The sequence below is a fragment of the Phascolarctos cinereus genome, unplaced genomic scaffold (genome assembly GCF_003287225.1).
Source record: "Phascolarctos cinereus isolate Bilbo 61053 unplaced genomic scaffold, phaCin_HiC Scaffold_4;HRSCAF=312, whole genome shotgun sequence".
Lineage (NCBI taxonomy): Eukaryota > Metazoa > Chordata > Mammalia > Diprotodontia > Phascolarctidae > Phascolarctos > Phascolarctos cinereus.
Window position 1 is genome coordinate 52,252,525 of NW_027555847.1, and position 22,952 is coordinate 52,275,476.

The 22,952-nt window shown below is 40.4% G+C and overlaps 1 protein-coding gene across 1 annotated transcript in view; it reads left to right on the plus strand.

Moving 5' to 3' along the window:
• Window positions 1-22,952, plus strand: part of MTMR14 (myotubularin related protein 14) — a 51,017-nt gene that overhangs the window by 5,997 nt on the left and 22,068 nt on the right. The window contains 6 exon segments of the mRNA XM_020980972.2: window positions 12,778-12,853; window positions 13,211-13,271; window positions 15,234-15,356; window positions 15,938-16,011; window positions 19,139-19,209; window positions 19,838-19,912. Of these exon segments, the coding sequence (XP_020836631.1) occupies window positions 12,778-12,853; window positions 13,211-13,271; window positions 15,234-15,356; window positions 15,938-16,011; window positions 19,139-19,209; window positions 19,838-19,912 (480 nt within the window).

Genomic DNA, 22,952 nt, shown 5'->3' on the forward strand with positions numbered 1-22,952 from the left:
TACGTTTATGAAAAGAGTACATATAGAACAGAGGTTCTTCACCTGAAGTCTGTGAATTTATTTTCTTTCCCTTTTTTAATTTTTTTTTTCAATTGCATGTGAAAACAATTTTAGCATTTTTTTCAAATTTGGAGTTCCAAATTTTCTTCCTCCCCTCACCCTCCTTGAGAAGGCAAGCAATCTAACGTAGATTATACATGTGTAGTCATCCAAAACACATTTTCAATTAAATCAGGCTGTGAAAGAAAATGCAGACCAAAAAAAAAATAAAGAAAAGGTGTCTTCAATCTGTATTCAGACTCCGCCAGTTCTTTCTCTGGAGATGGACAGCACCTTTCCTCATAAGTCCTTCAGAATTGTCCTGGGTCATTGTTTTGCTGAGAATAGCTAAGTTATTCACAGTAGATCATCATATAATATTGCTGTTACTGTGTATAATGTTCTCCTGATTCTGCTTATTTCACTTTGCATCAGTTCATGTAAGTCTTTTTCAGGTTTTTCTGAGAGAATTCTGCTCGTCATTTCTTAATAGCACAATAGTATTCCGTCATAATACTATGCAACTTATTCTGCTAATCCCCAATTGATGGACATCTCCTTGATTTCCAATTCTTTGCCACCTTTAAAAGAGCTGCTATATTTTTGTACATATAGGTCCTTTTCCTTTTCGTTTGTTTGGTTTTTTTTTTAAATCTCTTTGGGATACAGACCTAGTAGTGGTATTGCTTGATCAAGAGTGTGCGTGTTTTTGTAGCCCTTTGAGCATAGTTCCAAATTGCTCTCCAGAATGGTTGAATCGGCAAACAACTTCACCAACAATGCATTAGTATTTTAATTTCCCCACGTGTCCTCCAACATTTGTCATTTTCCTTTTCTGTCATATTAGCCAATCTCATAGGTGTCTGGTGGTAGCTCAGAGTTGTTTTAATTTGCATTTCTCTCTTCACTGGTGATTTAGAGCATTTTTTTCATATGACTATAGATATCTTTGATTACTTTGTCTGAAAACTGCCCATTTGCATCCTTTGACCATTTATGTGAATTTGTTTTTTAAATATTTTGCTAACTGTATTTCAGTAATGGTTTTTGATGTGTTTCATGCATTTGAAAATCTTAGTTTGAGAAGGGGTACTGAATCAGACTTAAGCTTGAGTTCCAGCAGACTGCCAGAGTGGGGGAGTCCATGACACAAAGGTTAAGAACTCCTGATATAGAAGGCGGAAAACGTTTTGGGGGAACTATCTGAACATAATGGAGCAGGATGAGAGAGAATTAGCAAAGAAGTTGTTTCACTTCCAGGCTGAACATTATACCCTGTTGTTTCTCAGGCACTCCTTCTACTAAGTAACTTCAGTGTATTGAATTTTAAACTGAAACCGTTGATTAAAATAAGGAACTAATTCATATTACAGACCTGTAAATTTTAAGCTTAAGGAATTTCATTCCGAAGGGCATATGTTAGGAAGTAGTGTCCATTGGTACCAAAGAGTAATGGTGCAGGTCAGCACTGGGCACTCTCCCCCTCTCCCCACCCGCTTTTGTTAGAATGGTAAAATGCTCTGGAATTTGCAGACCTTTGACCATATAGGAAATGCTTATGCACATTAAGGTTGGTGAGGTGTTTGAAAGACAGGGTTTTTTGTTTTGCTTTTGTTAAGGAGTAAGTCTCAATGTCATGCTATAAGAAGTTGAAAGATAAGGAAAGGAGAACAGCTTAATTTGGCATGTAGTTGATCATTCCTAAACTTAGATCTTGTGAGAATCCAAGTTGTCAGTCAATAAACATAAAGCACCTCTTTGTGCCAGGTACTATACTAAGTGCTAGAGATCTAAAAAGAGGCAAAAGACAGACCCTGCCCTCAAGGAGCTCATAATCTAATGATGGAAACAACATGTTAACAATTGTGCACATACTATATATAAAGATAAATGAGAAATAATTAAGAGAAGGCTCTAGACTTAAGAGAGTTTAGGAAAGGCTTCCTATAGGAGATAGAATTTTAGTTAGGACTTGAAGCCAAGGAAGCCAGTAGGCAGAAATGAGGGAGAGTATTCCAGAAATGGGAGACAGCCAGAGAAAATGCCCAGAATGGAGAGATGGAGTGTCTTGTTCATGCACCAACCTGGAGCCCAGTGTTGCTGGATTGAAGAATACATGGAAGGGAGTAAAGTATCAAGCCTGGCAAAGTAGAAGTGATAGTTACGAAAGACAGTAATTGCCAAGCTGAATTTTGTTTGATCCTGGAAGCCATAGGGAGTCATTGAAGTTTATTGAATTAGGGTAGTGACATAGTCAGAGCTGGTCTTTATGAGAATCACTTTGGTGGCTGAATGGAGGGTAGATAGGAGAGACGATGCAGGTAAACCCACGAGCAGGCTATTGCAGTAGTCGGACAAATTGTGGCAGGGTAAGGGAGTTTGTATATAGGTAGGAAAAGGGTTATTACAAAGGTTGGTTTGGGTTTTGAAGGTAAAAAGGGAAAGCCTGTTCTACCAGACGTGCTCTGGAGCTTTCCTAACTCACACACCCACAGACGGTATGTAAGTGACTTGTTTGCATCCATTTGTCTCAGTGATAAAACTGAAACTAAAATCCTTGTTTTATTCTACCACGGTCATCCTAGACAGTTTCTGCTAGTGTGTGCTGCCGCCTTGTGTAAACTGGTTGAAGTACACCCTGCTCTTGTCTGATTCACTGGAGGGGAGGAGAGCCAAGCAGCTGAGAACTTTAAAAAAAAAATGCATTTCATACTTTGCTAGGGTTTTGCTCAACAAGTTAGTTGCCCTTCATGAGTTCAAGGTACTTCAGCCAGATGATCTGTGTTCTTGGATACCAAAAGAACTGGACAATGTGATTGCTGAACCGCTGTTAGCAGTCCCTGAAAGGTAATGGAGAATGAAAGGTGTCACACACAATTAGAGAAGGTTAAATGTCAGATTTTTAGGGGAAAAAAAAGGAAGGGAATGGAATCTAGAAATCTTGGGCTGTTGATTTTTATTTAGTTTCCTGGGAAAATTCTAGAAGTTATAAAAATAATTTTTTAATGTTGTCTTCATATCCATATGCGTCCTTCACCTCCCCATGGGAACATTCCTTATAACAAAGAACAAAAGAAGGAAAATAAGGTAGTTCAGCAAAGCCAACATATCAGCCTAGTTTGATGACAGTATATGCAGTTGTCCCACACCTCTGAAAAAAAGAGAGGCAGTTTTTTTTCAGCTTTTCTCAGCAATCAAGCTTGATCGTTATAATTACATGTGGCATTCAGTTTTTTAAGTTTCCATTTGCATTATAATAGTGTAGTTTTCCTAATTCTGCTTACTTTACTCTGTGTCAGGCTTTCCACATTTTATTCATATTCTTCGTTTCTTACGGCACAGTAAACTTTTTTGGGGGGGAGGAGCTTCTTAGGATTTTAATGTTCTCTCTTTTAAAAAAAATAGTATTTTCCTTCAATTACATGTCAAGACAATTTTTTAGCATTCATTTTAACAAGATTTTGAATTCCAAATTTTTCTCCCTCCCCTCTTCTGAAAATGGTAGGCAATTTCATATAGGTTATGCATGTGCTATCATGTAAAACATATTTCCATGTTAGAGTTGTAAGAGAAGAAACAGATCAAAAGAAAAAAAACCATGGAAAAAAAATAAAGTAAGTGAAACAAATATGCTTCATTCTGTGTCCAGAGTCCATCAGTTCTTTATCTGGATGTGGGTATCATTTTCCTTCTGAGTCCTTTGTACTTCTCATTGCTGAGAAGAACTGAGTCATTCATAGTTGATCATCATACGGTGTTGCTGATACTGTGTACGGTGTTTTCCTGGTTCTGCTCATTTCACTTTGCATTAGTTTGTACAAGTCTTCCTAGGTTTTTCTGAAGTCTGCCTGCTCATCATTTCTTATGACACAATAGTATTCCGTTACATTCATATACCACAGCTTGTTCAGCCATTCCCCGATTGATGGGCATCCCCTCAATTTCCAATATTTTGCCACCATGAAAAGGGCTGCTATAAGTGTTTTTGCACATGTAGGTTCTTTTCTCTTTTCTATGACCTCTTTGGGATACAGACCTAGTACTGATATTGCTGGATCAAAGGATATGCATAGTCTGGTTGCCTTTTGGGCAGATTCCAGATTGCTCTGCAGAATGGTTGGACTGGTTCACAACTCCACAACAGTGCATTAGGGTTCCAGTTTTCCCACATCCTTTCAACATTCATCATTTTCCTTTTTTGCCATATTAGCCAATCTGATAAGTGATTTAGAGCACTTCATGTGCCTTTGGATAGCTTTGATTTCTTTGTCCCAAAACTGCTTGTTCATATCCTTTGACCATTCGTCGGTTGGGAAATGAATGGCTTGTATGTATTCTTATAGATATGATTCATTTCTCTATATAGTTGAGAAATGAGGCCTTTATCAGAAACACTTATATAAAGATTGTTTCCCAGCTTTCTGCTTTCCTTCTAATCTTGGTTGCATTTGTTTTGTTTGTACAAAAGGTTTTATTTTAATATGATCAAAATTATCTGACATTTCATAATGCGTCACTTAACATTTTTTTTCTTCATTTCTTTAGGAATTTGGATGCTAGGGGGCAGGTAGGTGGCACAGTGGATGGAGCACTGGCCTTGGAGTCAGGGGGACCTGAGTTCAAATCCAGCCTCAGACACTTGACACGTACTAGCTGCTTGACCATGGGCGAGTCATTTAACTCCATTGCCTAGCCCAAAAAAAAAGGATGCTATACCACTTGGTGCATATATGTTTAGTATTGATGTTTATTTATTTACTTATCTATTTATTTGCTTTTTGGTGAGGCAGTCAGGGTTAAGTGACTTGCCCAGGGTCAGGTAGCTAGTATGTGTCAAGTGTCTGAGGCTGGATTTGAACTCAAGTCCTCCAAGACCGGTGCTCTATCCACTGCACCGCCTCACTTCCCCTAGTGTTGATATTGCTTCAATGTCTATGATACCTTTTAGCAAGATGTAATTTCCTTCTTTATCTCTTTTTTGCTTTTCCTTATCTCTTTTAATTAGGCATGGTTTTACTTTTACTTTGTCTGAGACCAGGATTGTTACCCTTGCTTTTTTTTTCACTTCAGCTGAAGCATAATAGATTCTGCTCCAGCCCCTTACTTTTACTCTGTGTGTCTCTCTACTTCAGGTGTGTTTCTTGTAAACAACATACTGTAGGATTCTGGTTTTTGATCCTCTCTGCTGTCCTTTTTATGGGAGAGTTAGTTTGTCTTATTCAAATTCACAATTATGATTAGTGTATTTTTCTCTCCATTTTGTTTTTCCTCCTGTTTGTCCTCTCTCTCCTTTCATTCCTCACCAGTGTTTTGCTTCTGTCTACCACCTCCCCCCATCTTCCCTCCCTTCTGTCAGTTCTTCTCCTCCCCCCCCCCTTTTACTTAATTTCCTCCTGTCCTACTTTCTCTTGTTGGGTAAGGTGGATTTCTTTATTCAACTGATTGTGCATATTATTCTCTCTTTAAGCCAGTACTGATGAGAGTAGGGTTCAAGTAATATAATTACTATAATGTAAATGTAAATTATAATGTAAATACTGTAATAGGTCTTTCGCACCTCTTCATGTGAAATAATTTACCCCATTCTACCACTCCTTTCCTTCTGCACCCAGTGTACTCCACTTTCTCATACCTTATTTTTTTTATGTCATTTCCTCAAATTCACGTTATGCCCATACCTTCTGTCTATGTATATTCCTTCTAGCTATACTATTAGTGATATACTTTTCAGGAATTACAAGTATCTTCCCATGTAGGGAAGTAAACTGTTTAGCTCTGTTTAATCCCTTATGTTTTCTTTTCCCTGTTTATGTTTCTCTTGGGTCTTGATACTGGAGATCAAATTTTTGGTTTAATTCTGATCTTCTTATGAGAGCTTGAAATCCTTCTATTTCATTGAATGACCACCTTTTCCGTTGAAGTATTATGCTTAATTTTGTTGGGTAGGTAATTCTTGGTTGTAATCCTAGGGCCTTTCCCTTCTGGAATATTATGTTCCATGATCTCCAGTCTTTTAATGTTATAGCTGCTAAGCCCTGTGTAATCCTGATTGTGGCTCCCTGCTATTTAAATTATTTCTTTCTGGCCACTTGCAGTATTTTTCACTTGACCTGATAGTTCTGAAATTTGGCTATCATGTTCCTTGGAGCTTTTATTTGGGATCTTTTTTCTGATGTGATTGGTGGATTCTTTCAATGCATGTTTTGCCCTCTGGTTTCAGGATATCAGGGCAGTTTTCCTTGTTAATTTCCTGAAAGATGCTGTCCAGATCCTCTTTTTGATTATAGCTTTCAGGTAGTCTCATGATTCTGATATTGTCTCTCCTGGATCTAATTTCCAGGTCGTTTGTTTTTCCCATGAGGTATTTTACATTTTCTTGAATTTTTTCATTCTTTTGAATTTGTTTGACTGATTCTTGAGTCTCATAGAGTCATTAGCTTCCACTTGCCCAATTCTAACTTTCATTGAGTTGTTTTCCTCAATTAGATTTTGTACTTTCTTTTCTACTTGGCCAATTGTACTTTTTAAAAAAAATTAGTATTTTATTTTCCCCCCAGTTACATGTAAAAACAATGTTAACATTCATTTTTAAAACTTTGAGTTCCAGACTCTCTCCCTTCTTCCCTCCCCACCCCCACCATTGGGAAGATAAGCAATATTATATAGGTTATACATATGTAATCATGCAAAACATATTTCCGTTTTAGTCATGTTGTGAAAGAAAACAGACCAAAAAAACTCAAGAAAAATAAAGAAGGTAAAAAAAAAAGTACACTTCAGTCTGTCTTCAGACACAGTTCTTTGTCTGGGAAAGGATAGCATTTTTCATCATAAGTCCTTCAGAGTTGTCTTGGATCATTGTATTCCTGGGAATAGTTGTCATTCACAGCTGATCATCTTACAATATTGTTACTTTGTAACCCCATACATTTCACTTTTCATCAGCCCATGCAAGTCTTTTTAGGTTTTTCCAAGAGCATCCTGATCATCATTTCTTATAGCACAGTAGTATTCCATCACTATCATATAGCACAACTTCTTCAGCCATTCCCCAACTGATGGGCATCTTCCCAATTTCCAATTCCCTACCCCCACAAAAAAGCTGCTAGAAATATTTCCATGCATATTGGTCCTTTTTCCCTTTTGTTTTTTATCTCTTTTGGTTTATAGACCTAGTGGTGGCACTGCTAGGTCAAAGGGTATGCGTGATTTTGTAGCCCTTTGGGCATAGTTCCAATTGCTCTACAGAATAGAATTGGAGTATATCTATAATAGCTCCTGTTTTTTATAAATTTGACTCAGTTCTCTATATATTTGAGAAATGAGACCTTTATTAGAGAAACTTGCTCCAAATTTTTTTTTCATAGTTAAGATTGCTAAGTGTATTTCTCTCCATCCATCTCTCCCCTCTTCATTCTAATTCTTTCTCTCTCCTTTCAACCTGTCCCTCCTCAAAAGTGTTTTGCTTCTGACTATCACCTCCCCCAATCTGTCCCATCTATCACCACCACCCCACTTCTCCTACCCCTTCCCCTCCTACTTTCCTATAGGGTAAGATCGATTTCTGTACCCAGTTGAGTGTATATGTTATTCCCCTTTTGAGCCAAATCTAATGAGAGTAAGGTTCACTCACCTTTCCCTCACCTCCCCCATCTTTTCTTCCACTGTAAAAGCTTTTTCTTGCCTCTTTTATGTGAGAGAATTTACACCATTCTATCCCTGCCTTTCCCTTTCTCCCACTGCATTCCTCTCTTACCCCTTAATTTTATTTTTTTATACATCAGACCTTCATATTCAGTTAATACCTGTGCCCCCTTTTACATAGTCCTTCTAGCTTCTGTAATAATGACAAGTTTTTTAATAAGTTACAAGTATCATCTTCCCATGTAGGAATGTAAACAGTTTGACCTTATGATTTCCCTTTCCTGTTTAACCTTTTTATGCTTCTCTTGAGTCTTGTATTTGAAAGTCATATTTTCTATTCAGTCCTGGTCTTTTCACCAAGAATGCTTAAAAATCCTCTTTTATTGAATGTCCATTTTTCCCCCTGAAAGATTATACTTTGCTGGGAGGATGATTCTTTGTTGTAATCCTAACTCCTTTGCCCTCCAAAATATCATATTCCAAGCTTTCTGATCCTTTAATATAGAAGCTGCTAAATCTTGTGTTATCTTGACTATGGTTCCACAATGTTCGAATTGTTTCTTTCTGGCTGCTTGCAGTATTCTGTCCTTGACCTGGGAGCTCTGGAATTTGACTATAATATTCCTGGGAGTTTTCATTTTGGGATGTCTTTCAGGAGATGATCAGTGGATTCTTTCAATTTCTATTTTGCCCTGTGGTCCTAGAATATCAGGGCAGTTTTCCTTGATAATTTCTTGAAAGATGATGTCTAGATTCTTTTTTTGATCATGCCTTTCACGTAGTCCAATTTTATTTTTTTAGGAGAAGCAGATAACAAATTGTATTACAGCTCACAAGGGGAAGGAGAGAAAACATGCTAATAAGGAACAGTCTTGGTTTGTGGTCACAATTACCTTTGGCTGAGAATAGTACATGGTAGGGGCAGCTAGATGGCGCAGTGGATAGAGCACTGGCCCTGGAGTCAGGAGGACTTGAGTTTAAATGTGACCTCAGACACGTAACACTTACTAGCTGTGTGACCCTGGGCAAGTCACTTAACCCCATTGCCTAACCAAAAAAAGAGAGAGAGAGAGAAAGAGAGAGAGAGAATAGTACATGGTAGGGGGACTTCATGCAGCAGTTTTCACATTCCGTTCAAGAACAAGAACCCCTCAGGATTCAGACATACGGCATTTTAGACAAAAAACCATCTGGCACCAATAGGAGACTGTGCTGTCATCCATAGTCAGGAGGAAAGTTAGGACTAATGAAATGATGTAGTTTTCTAAAGTACCTAATAAGGAGTGAGGAATGAGGGGCAGAGAGCAGGGAAATGAAATCTAACTACCATTCACCAAGAAACAAGGGGAAGTGGGGCATGGTAATCTCTGGATCTCTTAGTCTTAGCATGCATCCTGAGGGACTGGGGCTTTACTAGTCAGACTGGTTCATACAAGATGAGGGCTAATGCATTGATCTGGTTGAATAATCCGCACATTACTCTCTAGGAAAACAAGAAGAAAGTAATGCTACTGACAAAAAGGCTGAACTAAGAGGAGGTGGGTAGGGCAGCTAGGTGGCACAGTGGATAGAGCACCAGCCCTGAAGTCAGAAGGACCTCAGTTCAAATCTGGCCTCATACCAGACACTTGAAACTTACTAGCTGTGTGATCCTGGGCAAGTCATTTAACCCCAATTGCTGTTAGAAAAAAAAAAAGAGAGAGAGAGGTGGATAGCTAGTTCTTTGAGTCAGGGAGAATTTAGCAGTTGTGCTAGAGCACCCTTTGATGTTAGCTGGAGTATATCATAAGAGGGAATGAACATTTAAGTATATCCCCAAGATTTCTCTAAATAGAAGCAGAGGTATGCTGGAGCCAACTGGAACTGGCTTTGGAGAGCACCTAGGTAAAATTTCAGTGTCAGCATTTACATTTTGGAAATTGCAGTTGCTACAGGTCTGGTTTAGATTTATTTGTTTTGTTGATTGCCTAGACTTAAGAAAGCATTAATAACATGAATTAAACTTAAAAGTGAGTGCATATGCTTTTTCCTAGAGAGTCCAGTTGTTAAATATTTACCAGCACACCCCTGTAATGCTCTATAAACATTGCCTAAGGTCAGGTGTCCTAGTGATTAAAATAAACTAATAATATCTAGTATTTATGTGCACTTTTAAGGTTAGTCCAGTTGTTTTTAAATTTGTCTCTCATGGATCTATTTTCCAGGTCAGTTGTTTCTCCAGTGAAATAATTCACATTGTCTTCTATTTTCTCATTCTTTTGGTTTTGTTTTATTGTTTCTTGATTTCTCATAAAGCCATTAGCTTCCATTTGCTCAATTCTAATTTTTAAGGAATTATTTTCTTCAGTGAACTTTGGTGCCTCCTTTTCCACTTGGCCAAATTCTACTTTTTAAGGAGTTTTTCTTCAGTGAATTTTTGTGCCTCCTTTTCAGTTTGTCCAATTCTACTTTTCAAGGCATTGTTCTCCTCCTTGGCTTTTTGTACCTCTTTTATTATATCAGCCTATTCTGTTTTTTTAAGGTGTTATTTTCTTCAGTATTTTTTTTGCCTCTTTTACGAAGCTGTGACTCTTTTTTCATGATTTTCTTGCATCACTCTCATTTCTCTTCCCAGTTTTTCTTCTCTCTTGATTTTCAAAATCCTTTTTGAGCTCTTCCATGGCTCTGAGACCAATTCATATTTTTCTTGGAGGCTTTGAATGTTAGAGATTTGACTTTGTTCTCTTCTTCTGAGTGGGTAGTTTCATCTTCCTTGTCACCATGGTAACTTTCTGTGGTCAGAATTTTTTTGTTGTTTGCTGATTTTTTAATCTGTTTCTTTACTTTTAACTAATGGGGCTCTGCTTCCAGGGTAGAGGGCACACTGTCCCAAGCTTTAGGAGTTTTGTGTAGCTATTTTCAGATCTACTTTTATTTCTTTCAAGGTGGTATGATCTAAGGAGAGGTGTGTTTGCTAGTCTTTTGGCCGGTCCTCTGGTCTTTGTAAGTGATCACAAGCACTTTTCTGCCCTGAAACTGTGACGAAGGTCCCTACTCCACTGCAGCCTACAAGCTCTGCTGTCCTAGTGCCCCTCTGTGCTCTGGGCTTGCCACCCAGAACTGCGAACCTTAACTGAGTATGGGCAAAGCAACAGAGTCCTGTGCCCAGTACCAGCAAAGAGACCTCCTTCTGATCAGTTGTTCAACACCTTTACTATCTATGGGCTGAGAGCTCCGGAAGCAGCTACTGCCTCGGCTGATTGAATGGCTCCTAAGGCCTGCTTCTGGTTACTAGGGTCCAGTCTGCACTGGCCTGTGCTGGCTTGTGCTCCACCTCACCCTGGCTCGACAGAGCTTTCGTGCTGACATTCTAAGTTTTCTTTGTCTGGAAAATTATTTCAACCTGTCCTTTTGTGGGTTTCTAACATTTCAGGAATTGTTTCATGGCATTATTTAAAGGTTTTCAGAGGGGTTTGAGGGTGAGCTCAGGTGAGTCATTGCCTTTTTTCTGCCATCTTGGCTCCACCTCCCACCAGTTGTACTTTTTAAGGAGTTGGTTTTTTTGTTGGATTTTTGTATCATTTTCCATTTGGCCAATTCTACTTTTTAAGCAGTTATTTTCTTTTTCCAAGCTGTTGACTCTCTTTTCATAATTGTCTTGCATCACTCATTTTTTTTCCTCCACTTCGCTTATATTTTTTTTAAGCTCCTTTTTGAGCTCTTCCATGAGTTCTCTCTAGGCTTGAGGCCACTTCCCATTTTCCTTTGGGGTTTTGCCTGTAGGTGTTCTGACATTGCCGTCCTCTTCTGAGTTTGTGTCTTGGTCTTCCCCGTCACCATAAAAACTTTCTGTGGTCAGATTCTTTTTTTGTTGTTGTTTTTTGCTCGTCATTTTTTTCTTTCTTTTAAATTTGGTCTCTGCAGCCAGGATGGAGAGGGCACTGTCTCTGGCTTCTTGTGCCAGGGTCTTATAGGCCCTGGCTGTTTACCTGGTGTTGCACTGATGTTGCCCTGAGTCCCATGGGGGACCCTCATGTATGGTGCTGTGCTGAGGGAGTGAGGTGGGAGGTGTCTGTTGAAAGCCATAAGGGTCTGACAGCTTTTACCTAGTGCTGAGCCAGGGTCCTAGTGCTGGTGTCCGGGGTGTGCTGAGGCTGGTGGGGTATTTCTTAGTTTCTCCCGAGATACAGCTCAAGCACATGGTGGTTCTGGGAGCTGGAGTCTGCCCAGTCCCCTAGCTATGCTGAGGCACATAGGGGGTCCTGGTGTTGTCATTTTTCTGCTCCACTGCACTAGAGCTCAGGATCTACCACTGGTTTGCTGAGGTGGGGCTTTCTGCTGGCTTCCTGTCTTGGCCTGTGTTCCTCTTTTATCTAAATGAGACAGACCTTTTCTGTCGATCTTCCAAGTTTCTTGGGCTCAAAGATTGTTTAACTCTGTCTTTTTGCTGGTTCTACATTCCAGGATTTGTTTTGGGTTTGTTATGGATTGTTTTGGATTTGTTATGGTTGTTTGAAAGTGAATATGGGAGAATTACAGCAATTTACTGCTTATTCCACCTTCTAGGTAAAACTTCTAAAAATTAGAGCTGCCCCAAAATGAAATGAGCTCCAGCTGGAGGTAGTGAGTTGCCTTTCATTAGAGTAGGGCTGGATGATCACTTTTGAGGGGAAAAGTATGTGTTGACTAGATAAACAAGAATGTACATGTTGAATAAAATCAGGTCATTAAAGTCAACAATTACAGCAACAAATCCATACACATAAGAAAAAAATCTGCAGAAACCAAGACACTGTAGGTTGTCACAAAGTTTATTAACACAATTCCAGTCATTTGTTTTATGGGCTTTTTCTTGTGCTCTTACATATGTCCCTGTACTTGTTTGTGGGACTTAAACTTTATATTTTAAAGAAAAAGAAATATGTTTGGATTCTTAGGTAGTATTTGTAGGTGTTCTCTAACCTGGATTATATAGCTTTGTTGGTCAGTTTTTGAAGAGTCTTTCTTGATTGACTTTGGATTTGGGAAGTGTCAGTCTACACACCCTTCCTAATTACTTTACCCTTGTGCTTTTAGGATGAACCTTTAACCCTGAAAATGCTATTTCTCTTCTAGCATATTTGCAGATCAGCAACCCTGGCTGGATGGGGGGAGCTGTATGGGCGCACCGGGTACAACTATATCTTCTCAGGTGAGTGCTCAACAGAAATCTCTCTGAATGAGAAGAATATGGATTCTAAAAATTCCCCTCTTAGCCTGTCTGTCCTCCTCCAGCGGGAGAGGAATGCGATAAAAGAGGGAGGGGAAAAACCAGGCATCCACATCAGGAATGGAGTCGATAGACTACAGGCATGTAGGAAATATCATAGGAATTGTCTTAAACTGACAGGGATATTGCCCTGTAAAGAGCTGGGTAAATAATATTTATCTTGGTGTGGAGCCTCAATTTCTATGTAGACTGTACCACTGCTGTGGGGAAGAACAGTGACAGAACATCCATATCTTTGTCAATGGTACCCTGACTCTGACAGAATGATTTCTCTGACAGGAGGCTCAGATGATGCCTGGGCAGATTCAGAGGACATTACAGAGGATGACTGTACACTTCGGTAAGTATTGAATTGGAGTTGGGAAAGGTTGAGGGAGGGATTAATTCACTCTCTGTATTGTTTTTCAAGGCCAAGTGCCCGTATGCAGGGCATTGAGCTAGGCACTATGGGAAGTGGGCTCAGGGTCTACACTGGGCTGACACATGGTTCCTACCCTTGAAGACCTTGTTATTTAGTAGGGAAGATGGGTATGAGATTAGTATTTGAGTTACAGTGTGGTGAGTGCATAAAATGTTTTGGAGTTCAGAATTAGGAAAAGACTCATTTCTAAGTAAGAACACAAAATTCAGGTGAAACTTTTCTTTATTTCCTACCTCTGACTGCTCATCTAGAATAAATGACAATTCTTAAAGTTAGTTTCGCTGCTTGTCACCCACAAATTCTCTTGCCCTCAAACTTTGGCTTTTATAGTCCTTATTGGGAAAAATCCTACCTGATAGAATAGTATAGAAAGCTGACTTTTATTTCCTTTTATTTCTTTGCCCTACTTAGAGGTATGAGGGAAGGGGAGAGAGGGGAGAAGAAATTGACTAGGTGATCTTCTAAATGTTAAGAAAAACCTTTTCTCTAGGCAGAATTTTAATAGTTACTTAAAAGGCTATCACAAGGCATAAAAACTTCTTAGAGGGAAGTTAGGGGTATTCTGGGGGTGTTATTCTGGTAAAAGAAGGCATTGTGAACATGCTGAGCACTTGAATGATCCTCTGGAGTCTGGATGATGCCTGCTGCTGTAGGAGGGAACACGCCATACAAAGGCTGTAGACTTCTCCTACACTTCTGCCCTGGGGATGGGCAAACCTTCTTTCCTGGACTCTGAGAAGTCTAACTAACAGCACCATCCACCTTCCGGAGCACTTCCACATTGTCTTGTTTGAGCTCTTTGGTTCTGTGACCTTGGCCAGGTAACTCCTCTAGGCCTCATTTTCTTCATCTGCAAAATAAGGAAATGGAACTCGGCTGACCTAAGATCCCTTCTACCTTCCAGTGCTGGTTCTGTAAGTAGGTAGTAGAGTCATGGACTGTTGGAGCTGAAAGAGAATAAAGACATAACCTAGTCCTGCCCTCTCATTTTATGAAATGGGCAAGTGGAGGAGAAGTAAATTATTTAGGCCTCAGAAATGGTGGTGCTGAGACTGGAATGTCTCTTCTGTCTTATGGTTCAGTGTTTCCACTATTCCATATTGTCTTTCTCAGAGCCTTTCTAATAGGTGCTCTTTCCTAGTTCCTATCAAATTCCCAGTGGAGTTGTATTTCCATGCACTTAATGGCCTCCCCACAAGGTTACAGAGCCTCAGTTGTACTTGGGAGTGGCAGACATTTGGGATCATCAGGTCCAAGCCTGGCCCTGATGTCTACCACACTCTATAAGTGAGCAGCATTTGGATAAGAGGAAAGAGAAGGAACAGTGGACATTGTGAAAAGAACATTTAGTCGTGGCTGCTTCATCTTTCCCGACTGGCCCAGCTTCGTGGTGAATTAAAGGGATGATAACAATAAGCATTAGGAGCACAAATTGCTTGGAGGCTTTAGACAGCCTGAGGATCAGACAAATGGGATCTTTGTCTTGTTCTACAGAAGTATTAGGCAACATGAAGGGATCTGCTATTTCACAAGCAGGCTCCTGATATGCATTTCATTTGGTCTCTAAGTCATGTAGATTGAAAACTGACTTACAGGCTATAAACAAAAGTGGAAGATAATCTTCTAATAGAAATGAAAGTGTCATCCCCCAGTTTCGCTCATGTCAGCTTGCTGAGACTCTCTTGACTTGTCAGAAATAGCTTACTTTCCTATTTCCATGCTGCACAATTGCTGTTCTTTGAAATGCATCCTTTTCAAAAGCCTCCCTTCCATCTCAGCACTCCCTAGAACCAATTGGTTACTTTGCTTTCAGTCTTTGGGTGAGTAGAAACTGTCCCTCTTTCCTTGTGAAACATGTCACCTTGGTTTCCTTTGTTTCAGAAGTGCTGACAATCAACTTTTTGATAAGGTTAGAGGACATGACATCAGATTGCTTCGGTATTTATCGGTTAGATACATCTGCGACCTGATGGTGGAGAACAAGAAGGTTAAGTTTGGCCTAAAGTGAGTATGGTGTGTGAGTAGTGACTTCATGGGGCTGAAAAGGACTACTTGAGACCATCTCCTATCCCCTCAATTTTAAATCCTAAATCATCTCAGATGAAATCTTATCTTTATGAGATTTAAAGAGAAAGAGTGGTTTTATTCAGAAGTGATACATGTCAGAGGTCAGTATGGTAGTTAGCAACAAGTAACGTGTTAACTGTGGTATGGCCTTCTGTTCATCCTTTCTGCCTATGTAGTTTCTATTAAAAATATTACTGGTTGTTATCTTTCCCCTTTTCCTATTCTCTGGTTGTCTTTACCTTGATTTTGGTCATCTATAGTGTAACAGAGTGGTGGGGAGAAGGAGGTCAGGTTTCACACATGCAACTCCAACTGTGCAAACTGTTCTATGAAATAGAAATATTAAATATTAAAGCCATGAGATTCAAGTGGTGTGATGGTCCCACCTCCCCTTGTATTCTGTCACCTGTTGCTGTGGTATTAAAAAGAAGTTACTGTGGTCCTTTTGGTTGTGCGAGCATAAATTGGAGGGAGCAAAGCAGAAATTGAATCTTATTCCTGTTGTCTTCCCATCTTAGTGTAACTTCTTCTGAGAAGGTGGACAAGGCCCAGCGATATGCCGACTTCACACTTCTCTCCATCCCCTATCCAGGTAGAGTTCCTTTGAGACCGCATGAATGATGGGCTCTGGTAGGCTAATGACGAGGAGTTTTCCATTGGGTGTGAATGAAATTGGAAAGCTCCCCTTTCTGGGTGGTAGCTGGCCTTCTGGGTGGGCGTGATAGTCTGTATCAGGCCATTTCTGGTCAGAGGTGACTTATCCTCATGGACGCTTAAGTGTGTCAGTGTTCTGGGATGAGAAGAAGCGGGCTGTGGCAATAGCTAGTTGATATTTAAGCTTTTTGGTTATGTATGTCTTCTTAAGCTGAGAATGATGGAAAGAAGGAACCGGAAAGGGAACAGAATTCATTCACAAGTGATCTTCTACTGGGCATAACCATCTTTTAAGCGAATGTTTTTGGTAGTCAGCCCCTTTAATCTGGACTGTCCAAGGAGATTGGCATACATAAGAGCAGCTTGGGCACTGTAAAAGTCACAGGACAGCACGAAAGTGAAATCCAGATAGCATGGTAAGGGAAGTAAGATATTATCACAGATATTGTCAGTATTGTGAGCACTTTGGGGCTGTTCAGTCCTTGAGAGAATATGTAAATCCATCCTCAGTAATTTACGCTCCACATAGTAAAACAATGTTAGCCATGGACAGATGATGCTGTGGGGTACCCATAGTATAACTCTAGGATTGAGGGACTAGTAATGTAACAAATGCTCCGTGTCTCAACATCGTTTTCTAACAGAATGTTTGTTGGGGAGATGGAGGGAGTAGTGTGTCAATATTAGGGTCAGTGTGTGCTGGAATCCTCAGCTCATTGTTCCATGAAATCTTAACTCCAAATTCCTGCACACACATTTTCCATCCTCTTGGCCTGTGTTGTTTGTAGTTGAGATAAACTAAGCCCTGTCGCATAGGATTTCAATACCCCTCATTTTATGAGAGAGGAAACTGAAGGCTCAGGAAAGTTAAGTAATGTGTCCAGGGTTATACATGTAAGTGGCACACTTGGGGTTTGTCCCCAAGTCTTCTCCAGTTACAAATCTAGCAAGCAAGAGGCGTTACTTCTAGGGAAGAGGAAGTGTTTAAGCAATCAGGACAAGCTTAAGTTATTATTACCAAGGTGAAGCTGTTGCTGAGGGAATTAGTTAGAAAGGTCCCTAGGCCAAATGGTAGAGAAGGAATAATAACCAAACCACTTCCAGATGCCAGTATTCACCAAATACCACCTCAAACCAAAGGTCCTTCAAAGTCTGAAGATTGATGGTGACTAACCCTCACATTTTCCCAATTTTCTTTCTATATTAACAGCAGGGTACATAATCTATGTATACTTAAATGGAAATCTCATCTCAGGCAATTTTCAAGAGAAGTTTGCTTTTTTGAAAGTGTGGTTCTTTATCTTTCATAAAACTTTCTGATGCCAGAAGAATAAGGTAGAGATAGTTTGACTACTGATCACTTGTAACAGGTGTGCCCTTTCCCAAACAGAGTGATGAGCCAAGCAAGTAGCTCCAGAGCATTACTAGGGCCTTAACTGCATGATTGAAATTGTGTTCATAACTTTAGAAGGGAGGTAGCTGACCTTAGTCAAAGAGGTTTGTGATTGTAAACTGTTTTCCATGGTCTAGTTCATTTCCTCCAGATATGGGGAGGTGGGGAGAGGGTGAGGGAGAGGTGAGGAAGAGACACTACATTCAATCAGCTGAGAAGCATATCTGGGCTTTTGTCCATCATCCCCCCCCACATTGTGTTGTGATTTCACGCATTTCCTCTGGATAACTTGCCCTTTTGTCTCTTGGTGGCTTTGAAAGACTGCTTGGTAATAAATGTGCATTGCCCTGTGTCCTAAATCTGTCTCATTTCTATTGATCTCTACTAGAGCTATTTTAGAAGTGTGACTCTGATCTGAGTTGAGCCTGGGTCCTCCTCTTTGTTCGTGATTTGAGCTTCTAGAATTTGGGAAAATGGTGCATTTCATAAGAGCTCTCAAGGCATAATTGATGTCTCCTATGAATTTGGGCTTAATGCCTCAGACTGATTTCCCAGTGAGGTTCCCCAAGAATAGCCTGAAGTGTAGCTGAAGATTGCTTTCTGAAATCTCAACCAGAAGCAATCAGAAGCAAGGCACAAGGGATTAAATGGGGAGGTTGGTGTATAACCAAAACTGAACAGTAAGTGAATTATATCAGTGTCCTGATGAAGGTGTTTCCCAGGCCCATCTTCTTCAGGCTCCGTTTTCAGAAGGGATCCTCCCCAGAGTAGTCCTGAATATGAACTTGGCTTCTCAGGTTACTAGAGAGGCTTTGTTCAGGGCACAGCAGCATCATTGCCTTCTGAGGTCTTTATCTGGCATGGATATGTAATGGTATCCTCAGAAAAGCAATGTGATGTGGTGCAAAGAATAAGGTGCTGGATTTGGGCTCAGAGAACTGGGTTAAAGTTTCAGCTGTATGACACTGGGTGAGTCTCTTATGTGAGCTTTAGGTTCTTCATCTGTAAAATGGAAGTGATATTTTTTACTGCCTACTCTCACAGGGTATTTGAGGGCCAAATGAGTTAATGTATGTATTTTCTGACTCTAAAATGCTTTTTCATGTAGTCTATTACTAAGATTATTTGAGGAACTAAAAGTAGAGTATAACTATCTAGTTCGAAAGTGTTCTCTCTGCACTGGGTGTTAGTGAGGTTTCCCCTAGATTCAGCACAACATATGTCATACACTCCTCTTTATATCAACTACCAAGTAAAGACCTGGGAAGCAGTGGTTTCTTATTTCCCTACAGTCATGTAGTGTGTAGTCCTTGGGTGTCCAAGCATCCAACCTCTCCAGGATCCCTTGGAGCAAAACATCAGTAGCTTGTCTCTTCCTTCTCTACACGCTGTTCTGATCCAGAGAACTACTCTGAAGGCCACCTTAGATGTGCTGCTACTACCTGGACACTTTGTAAAGTGTTCAGGGGGGGAATCCTTCCAAAGAGTAATACCTTACTTTCCTGGTATTTGCCTGTTGGCAAAAGAGGCTTAGACTAAACTAAAGGAAAAAGGGAGAAGGGAAGAATAGTCCATGTTCTTGAAGTTAGAATCTTGCCTTTTAGTCCACATAAATCCTAGAAGAATGCAGCTCTCCAAAGGGCATCTTTCTTATTCTCTGTTCCTCTTTCAGGCTGTGAGTTTTTCAAGGAGTATAAGGATCGGGATTACACAGCTGAAGGGCTTGTTTTTAACTGGAAACAGGTACAGGAAATAATTTGTAACTAATTTGGGATTTGTGTGGAGGAGGGTTTAGTGGAGGCCAAGAACAGCCAAGGGAATTCATTTAGGAGGAAAAATCTGCCCTCTCTCTTCTCCCCCCCACCCCATTCCCTCTACTTCTTGTCTATTTCTTTCCATAACTCATTCAGTCTTTTCCCTTTTCTGCCTTCTCATCCTTGATCCCTACCTCCTATGTTATTATTGGAGGATACTTGGCTCCAACATCCATGCCCATTCTCAAGCGGATGTGAGCATTTCAATAACAGAAAAAGAAGGAATTACCCTCAACAGCCAACATTATGTTTAGGGGTAGGGTTTCACATTCACTGAGAAAGGAGTTCAGGAGCTTATACTGTAGGTTGGGGGTTTAGTGGGAGCTGATTTTGCCTGTAGCAAATTGCATGCTAGCGTGAAAATGGTCCATCATTAATAATTAACCAACTCTACTTTTTAAGCTATCACTGGATCTCAAGTATCCATCCTATGTAATACTGGGATAAGAGAAGATATGGGGCAGTTCTCGTACCAGCTGAAGATGGTTCCTGTAAATGACCACTCCATCCTTTCATGTACATTCCTGTGCTTCTTACAAGTGTCTCTCTATTCTCAGGATTATGTTGATGCACCATTAAGTATCCCTGTCACTCTGACTCGCTCTTTGAACATTGACTGGAGTGAGTACCAGGTAAGGGAAGGATTGGGGGGATACAGGAAACGGATGAGAGTAACTCGTGAACACTTCTGGTAATCTGAACCAAATTGGTCCCTCACAGGGGAGGAGGAGGGAGAGACAGATGGTGCAAAATGGGTTTGTACCTAACCTGCTTAGGATTCTGTTCCTCATTTGCCTTCAGTACTTATAAAAGTTTCTTGAGTGGATTTTCCACCCCCGCACCTCCATTTCCACCATTTATACTTCTCACTGGACTCTGACACTTGTTCCACTTTTGTGTTCTGGTTGTTCGCATGTCTTCCCTACTAGATTGTCTGGCTCACTACGGGGAAGGACCAAGGCTTGTTCGTCTTTGTGCGTCTGGCATTTACAAGCTAAGTGTTGGATGAATGAATAGAGCTGGCCTTCCTGATCCTCTGCTCAAGGACCATCCCTGGTGGCATGATACCTCTAGGATAAAACACAAACTCCTCTGCTGGTCTAAAGCCCTTCACAGTCATGTTCCAGGCTTATTTCTCTTTTTGGCTAGGCAGTGGGGTTAAGTGACTTGCCCAGGGCCACACAGCTAACAGCTAGTAAGTGTCAAGTGTCTGAGGCCGGATTTAAACTCAGGTCCGCCTGATTCCAGGGCCACTGCTCTCTCCACTAGCTGCTCCCATGTTCCAGGCTTATTTCATGTTCTTCTGCTTCACACGTGCTATGGGCCAACCGTCTGGTAGACTTGCTGCCTCGATTCCACATGCCATTTCCTGACTCATACCTTGAATAGACTTCTTCCTTTCACATTTTACTTACTAATCCCGAACTCTTCAACATTCATCTAAAATGCTGTAGCTTTTCCTAACTTGCTCAAGTTATGTATATGCTTGTATCTTTATCGTACCCACTCAGTAAACGTAAGCTGGAGGGCCAGGACTAGGTCTTATTTTTGTCTTGATATCTCTATCCCTTATACATAGTAAGAGCTTAATAAATGATTGCTGGCTTGGATTTAAAACCCCTCCTTCCCCCCTCCCTCCAAAAAAAAAAACCAAAAAGCAAGGGGTAGAGGATTAATGTACTTTGTGGCCAGGAATAATGAAAAACTGCCTGAAATAATTAGATTATGTGGGCTTTGAAATTATTCCTGCTCCATTACCTCTTATTGAGGACACCAGAAAGCTTACCATATGCATGGTTATGGCATACAGCCCATGTTGGCCTGACTTTGATCAAGATTAAAACACCGAGCAACATTATTAGCCTTACCCTTGCAACCAGCAGTCATCAGTGTTACTTTTTTTCCTCCGGCCTTATATCTGCTATATTCTTATGAGGCAGGCAAGAAGTAGTTAGTGATACAAAAAGTGTTTCATATAAAGCTTATTTTCTCCTGTGTTATGGAAAAGGATGAAGGCAAGTGTACATGAGCGTTGCTGGCCAGCTGCTTTGTTCCCCTCTTAGAAGGGCAACAGTGGTTGCCAAGTAAAAACAGGGATTGGTTGGAGTAGGGGTTGAGGTCCAAAGTTGAGAATTGTCTGTAGACAAAGCTCCACAGTAGTGCATGGATACCTTTCCAAATCTCCTTTCTGGACTCCATCTTAAATTATTCTTCCCAATCAGAACCCTTTCCCTCAGTGATCTATGTATAAATCAGATGTAGTGGTTAGGTACTAAGGTGTGCATGACTATTAACTGTTTCTGGAATAAGTCACATGTTTAAAAGAGTGATATTAAATAACATGAATGTCTAATACACTAGTGCCTTCCCTCCAAAATTATTTCCAGTTTATCATGTGTATCTCTTGTTTGTGTGTCATTGTTTGCATGTTGTATACCCCCATTAGGCATGAGTTTTTTGAGAGCAAGGACAGATTTCTGCCTTTCTTTGTATCCCCACTTAGCACAGTGTCTGGAACATAGTAGGCACTTAAATGCTTGTTGATTTGACATTAGTAAGTGGTTGGGGAAGGCTGTCTTATCTCTCAAATCCTAATATGTATTTGAGAGACATTGGGAAGGTCAGTATTAAGGCCTTTCTTGGCCCTTCAATCTTCAGTCTTTTTAACATAAACCTAAATTTTCTAGTCTGTCTTATTTTGTTCCCATTGGTATGCCAGAAGGCAGGGTGTAGGAAAGGACCAGTTGAACCTGAATCCTAACTACTTTCTTGCAAGGTAGCATGCCAGGTGTAGAGATCTGTGTGGTTAAATCTCTAGTCAGAAACTGAATAGCCATATGACCTTCATCAAGTCACTCAGGCTCAGTTTCTTGACTTGTAAAATGACTATATAGTACCTACTTCACAAGGTTTTTATGAGGATTAAATGAGAACATGCATAAAGTGCTTTTTTGTCAACCATAATATTCTATCTACATTTATTATCAGTGTAACCTTAGGAAGGTCACATACTATCTCTGGGTCTCTGCTTCCTCCTCTGTAAAATGAGGATTAAACAGAATGATCTTTAGCTTTCTTATGACCCCAAAACAGATACCTTCTTCCTACAGAACTGTCTTATCTGCAGCACTGACTCACGCATGCCATATGGGCTCACTTCTCTTCCAAGGGTCCCTGGGCAGAAGAACTAATTCTAGCTACAAGTAAATGCTGTTTCCTCTAGATATTTGTCCACTCGAGTCAGTAGGTTCTTCCCTAGCGTGGTCAGCACTTTACTGCTGCAGTGAACGTCAATAGAAGGGGACCTTTTCAGGGGAGATATCATTTTAAGGAAAAGCATATCCGTTTGTCCTTTTCTGGCTATCAGAGTGAATGGTGACATCAACCAGTTGCTTTCTTCTCCATCCTCCTAGTGACCTTGTGCAGCCCAGATGCAGAGAAGCAATAGAGTTTCATTCTGTGGGGGCTGTTTCTTTTCCTGCACAGGCATTGTGTGAAGATTCTTAAGAATATATATTCTGGGGGCAGCTAGATGATGCGGTGGATAGAGCACCGGCCCTGGATTCAGGACGACCTGAGTTCAAATCCGGCCTCAGACACATAACGCTTACTAGCTCTGTGACCCTGGGCAAGTCACTTAACCCCATTGCCTAGCCAAAAAAACCCAAAAAA